This window comes from Hipposideros armiger, unplaced genomic scaffold (assembly GCF_001890085.2).
Source record: "Hipposideros armiger isolate ML-2016 unplaced genomic scaffold, ASM189008v1 scaffold_84, whole genome shotgun sequence".
Classification (NCBI taxonomy): domain Eukaryota; kingdom Metazoa; phylum Chordata; class Mammalia; order Chiroptera; family Hipposideridae; genus Hipposideros; species Hipposideros armiger.
Genome location: NW_017731434.1, coordinates 1,651,181 through 1,656,333, shown reverse-complemented (window position 1 = coordinate 1,656,333; position 5,153 = coordinate 1,651,181). Strand labels below are relative to the sequence as shown.

At 40.1% G+C, this 5,153-nt stretch overlaps 1 protein-coding gene across 2 annotated transcripts in view; it reads right to left on the bottom strand.

The window, feature by feature from the left end:
- The window catches only part of RABGGTB (Rab geranylgeranyltransferase subunit beta), a 13,117-nt gene extending 9,234 nt beyond the window's left edge, over positions 1-3,883 (bottom strand). The window contains exons 1-2 of one of the 2 annotated variants that reach the window (XM_019644049.1): positions 3,806-3,883; positions 2,494-2,601 (exon numbers count right to left, since the gene is read on the bottom strand). In XM_019644049.1, the coding sequence (XP_019499594.1) occupies positions 2,494-2,601; positions 3,806-3,808 (111 nt within the window). In that variant the 5' untranslated portion in view covers positions 3,809-3,883. Of the gene's footprint in view, positions 1-2,493; positions 2,602-3,217; positions 3,739-3,805 lie in introns of those variants that run through there. The other variant, XM_019644050.1, reaches the window with a different exon arrangement.
- Positions 3,884-5,153: the final 1,270 nt, after the last annotated feature.

Here is a 5,153-nt window from a genome sequence, read left to right as displayed (position 1 = left end):
TAACCAACTGAGCCACTCAGCCAGCCCTCACTATAGAAGTTTTAAGCCTTCCTCACTACAGGAAATTTAAGTCTCCTTTTCCCTTAGTGTCTTAGATCCTTAGCCCCTGGTCTTAATCACTCTTTTAATCAATTTCTTATATCCTACACCAAAGATTGCTCCTAGCCTAAATCACAGAATGTTTCTCACCTTTGCTTCCAATGACTGCTTAAAAGCCTGTGACTTAAGCTTGTTAACTGTAATCACTGTAGCCCAACATTCCCCAAGCCACTCCAGACCTAACTTGTGGATAAGTAAACGGCTATCCTAGAGACCAAATGGGTTTTTAACACTCCTCCAAGCCAACCCAGGCCTAGCCCCTAGGTGAACAAATGTCACCTGCAGTTAAAATAAATGGCCTTTGAATCCCATCCCTGGAGGGATGTGCTTTTAATTTATTAACTACCTGTTTCTCCTCATTTAGGGGCTGTTGGGATACAAGTTATGTCCCAGCGAGGCTTCCAGTGCATCCCAACTATGGAAGAAGAGACTCCTTTTTTTATTATTATTTAAGAACATGAAGGTCGAGAGTTTTGTGAATCCCCATTAGGTAGGGACAGCTCTAACCCCTTCTCAGCTTGAAGCAAATACAGAAGCGACCTCCCGTCCCTCAGCTCCCCACAGAGATTTATGGGGATCACATCGCTCAGGGAAAACAAGGCAGGCAGTTAGAGACAGGTAATTGGGTCTGTGTGTTCCTACACGTCAACACAATCTATGGGAGCACTGCCTGGAGACCTCCGAATTTCTCCTTATCTGCCCTAGCCATTAACTGCTTTAAGGACACTGAGACAATAAATTAGACCTGTGCTATACAATAGGAGGGTTACGATGACCTCCACTTCATGCTAGCCTCATTATACCATTATTATAATATCATACATATGCCCAGTAGTTCATTAATATCATTATAACAGACTGAACACTGGAAAGGGACAGGTGCAGTCTAAGAGGGTGAGGTAATGTCCCCTTATCAATCACAGGTGTCAATCAAGTGGCCCTGCGCCTGGAGAGGAACAGCCCATCCCAGAGAAAAAAAGATAAAACCCCAGGATCCCATGAACCGTTGCCCTTTGAGCGTCTTGAGCCTTGCCTTTGCTCAGGGCTGGCTCCAAACTCTTTGGAGTGTAGTTTTTCTTCTAATAATGCCACCTTGAGCCTTGAGCCGCTTTTCTTGATGCTCTTCCCGCTCCTACTTCTTTGGAGTGTACTATCTCTTCTAATAAACTTTTTTTTTTTACCGCTTTACCTCTGTGTCTCATTCAATTCTTTGCTCGAGATGCCAAGAATCTAGACATCGCACCAAGGAGGGCTCAACCCATGGCAACGTAACAGCTAAGATTTCCAGTTTTCCTCCCGTAGGCCCAGGTTCAACCCCCGACATAGGTAGCTAGCCAGGCTCCACCAGGTTTGACCCCCGGTGTGAGCGACAAGCCTAGACAGCTCACCAAGAAGGGCCCCCTCTCCGGTAACAACTATGTATAATATGCCACTATTTGTGTGTGAAACAAAAGGAAAAAATAGATGGATGTGTTTGTGAATGCACAGAATTACTAAAAGCAGTTGACTACAGGAGGAGAAATGGGTGGCTGGGGACAAGATTTAAGGAAGGCTTTTTTTTACTCAATATTATGGTACTTTTGAATCATTGATTACTGAGCATAATTTTAAGCTTATATACTTTTGCTTCTTATTTTTTTATATGCTATGAAGTAATACCTTTGTGTCAAGTTAATAAATGTTTCTTTTTGCCATTTAAGATGTAAAGGGATATGTATAGTTGTATAAAGTTGTGTTGATATTTATGAGCTTTGCTAGTCCACTAAAATGTTTGTGACAAACACGTCTCAATGACCTGCCTCCCAATTTTCTCTGTGTAACAGAAGTTAGTGTCTTTGACTGTCATAATAATCATGATGATTATATAACTATAATAGGAGCGATAGTGACAGAGAAATGCAGCTATTATGGGTTTTTCTTTTTCAAGAAAAAAAGTAGTTTTCCAAAGTATCAGTTTTTTCTAGAATATGAAAAAGCACAGTGAAGGACAAAACTTTAGGACAGTGAATTTTATTTGCCTTGGTGTGTAATACCTGAAGCCCGAAAAGACAATGGAATGTACTACAATTTTGNAAGTGTTATTACCTCAACTACAAAAGTAAAAATCTATTCTGTACCTCAAACCTCTTACAAATCTGAGCAGATGGATAATCTAGTTTGTCTGCCAACACCTCTAAGTATTGATAAGAACCACAGTTAATTCTGATGTACTCTCAACCTCAGATATCCAAAGCTTTGCCTCCCTGCATTTCAAGGCAGTATCTTCAGTCCCTGGCATGCACAAGTTGGATACCATTTTTAAGAAACATGGGCCATAAATGCTGACGTACTGACTGTTTATGCAGAATGGTCTGACTCCTTTAAAATAAACTTTCAACATAAAATTATACATACATAATCATCTTTCTTTGAGCCATAGGATGCGATATAATCTGCATGCTTCTCCAATAATAGGATGTCAGGTGCATCTGACTTGATAGTAACATCCTTCTGTGGCGTGCCCTTTCAAAATAAAAGCAGTGATTTCATAAATGTTTATTTTTTGTTTGACCCCAGAGCACATTCAATATACATCTGAACTTTTCACTTCGATTTCATCTTGCCAAAAAAAATCTCAATTTAAAAACTGCCAAGTATCTGACCAAAAAAGAATTAGGCACTACAGCCCTAGTAAAGATTAAGGTATTTTTCAGGTCTCAGAGTAATTCTAGAGCTAAAGTAGTTTTAATCAACTTCAGTTTCAGAATACATGCCAACTCATCATAGACCCAAAAAATTACCTTCATCTGTTGTTGCTTAACTTTCCCTTAACCAGTAAATAGTATAAGAGGGGAAACGGGGTCAAATATCATGGTGTAGTATTATAGAAATGTACACTTGAAACCAACAATTTTAATAACCAGTCACCCCAATAAATTTAGGAAAACAAGAGTTAAGTAAAATAAACACTACAGAATATCAAACCTTATCTATTCAGGACAACTTATGGTTTACATGTGGCAAAAAGCCAGCTGAACCATTAAAATTAAAATCCAGCTAGCCCGTAATTTGCAGCAAATTCCGTTAATTAAATTTTATTAATCCTAGAAATTCAAGTTTCAAAGCACTTTCCACGCACCCCAAGTTATTCCATTGACCAAGCAAGCACTCTTTAGTCTCATCTTCTCCAGCTTTAGTCTTAGTTTCTGCATCTGCAACAAGCCCCAGTGATGAGGACGCTGCTCTAGTTCTCCGCATTTATCTTCGTGGTTGAGACTGCACTGTATTCATAAGTAGTTCAGGACGAGTACCAAAAAGAATTAAGTAGGAAGTTTCATTTAGATCCCATTCAAAACTTACTAGGTCTTCAACGAGACCGTGCCAGTCACGATTCTAAAGGCTTTGAGCCACAAAAATAAAATACATATATGTATATGGAAGGAAAGCAGTACCGCGGCCGGGCCCGGTTTTCAGGGATTAAGAAATCGGGCCTTTGACTCCTGAGGCCTGCCCAACATATTAGAAGCGGCGATCGCGCCAGGTCTGCAAAATGCGCTAACACTTCACCCACTCGGAGTCCACAGCGACCTTCCAAGGCCTGTGTCTTAACCCAACCATTCTCAATACTCGGTAAACAACCCTATGGTCACTGAGCTGCTCAATATTATCCTACCCGGCCTACTCCAGACCCATCTGGACAGCAGCCACAAAACACACCCGCACTCACCATGTCTGAAAGCAAAAAGAGACCGTGACCAATTCCGGGGTATATTTAGGAGGCATGCGCCTGCGCAGAAGCGCCTCCCAGGTCCCCTCTGCGACCCGATATAGCTGACCGAACTCGCGCCTGTTCCGTGGCTGCCCTAGGACCCCACCGACTGCTTATAGCTGTCGTCGCTGCCTGTCCCCGAAGTCTCTGGCGCCCATTTTCTCGTCTCCTAATCACATCTGTTGGCGTAAGACAGTTTTAAGTAATATTTAAATATCTCAATTACTGTTAGGAAGTCATTTGTTGTTGAGGATCTTTGAACTCGGAAGATAAGAAATGCCCAGTAATCAGTCAAGTTCTTGCACGTAGTAAATGTTCAATAAATGTTTTGTGCTTTTTTGTTTGTTTTGCTTTTTGTGGTTTTTTTGTTTGTTTGTTTGTTTGTTTGTTTGTTTTTCTTAGTGAACGTTAAGGAAATGTTCATATTCCCCTCCAGTTTGCCTTGTCCATTCCGGGTCCGTCTCCCCACTTTTTCAGGAAGTGCTAAATAGCAGAAATATTTGGAAATTACTTTCGAAAAAGAAACACCATGTGCCTTTAACGAGCTTTCCACAGAATTCAGATTTGCTAGGTGTATTATTACAGCTATATATATTTGTACGTTCTTACGTCTGTCATACTTAATCATTTTGAGCACCATTAGAAAATATTGGCACCCTAGTCCCTTAAAATGTATTGAATTCAGTAGCGATTTGGAGAACAGTTCCTGACAGTGATACATGTGGACTATCAATATTTGAGAGTGAAATCTACGATGATATGTTTCATTATTTCTCTCTGTAATTTTGTTGATATTCCCACTTATAGTTTGACACTATGCTATTAAATGCATGTAAGTTTAGAATTTTGGATTTCTGGTGAGTTGAGCCTTATATCATTCAGTGATGACCAGCTCTCACTAATACTTTTTATGTGAAAAAGTCTGCCTTTTTAAATATTAATTTTCTCAGCGTTTGCCTCTAAATCAGATGGGGAAGGAGTGTGGTAGAGTGAGGGAAACGATGGGATAAAGGGAGTGGTCAGATCTGGGAAAAGCAGTGCTCAAAATAAGAATAATATAAGCATCAGATCCAAAAAGTAACATTGAGTCAATAGCTGCTGAAGGAATGAAAAGCCTCACTTCCTACTTGATCAATTCATTCAATAAATATATATTGAATGCCTCGACTGTGCCAAATATTAATCAAGGTTCTGGAAGTCCAGCAGTGAGCAAATGGAAATATGTATAGGGAGCATATGTTCTAGCAATTCTTGTAATTATATCCAGCAATTCTAAGTATTTCTCCTACAAATATACACCCTTGGG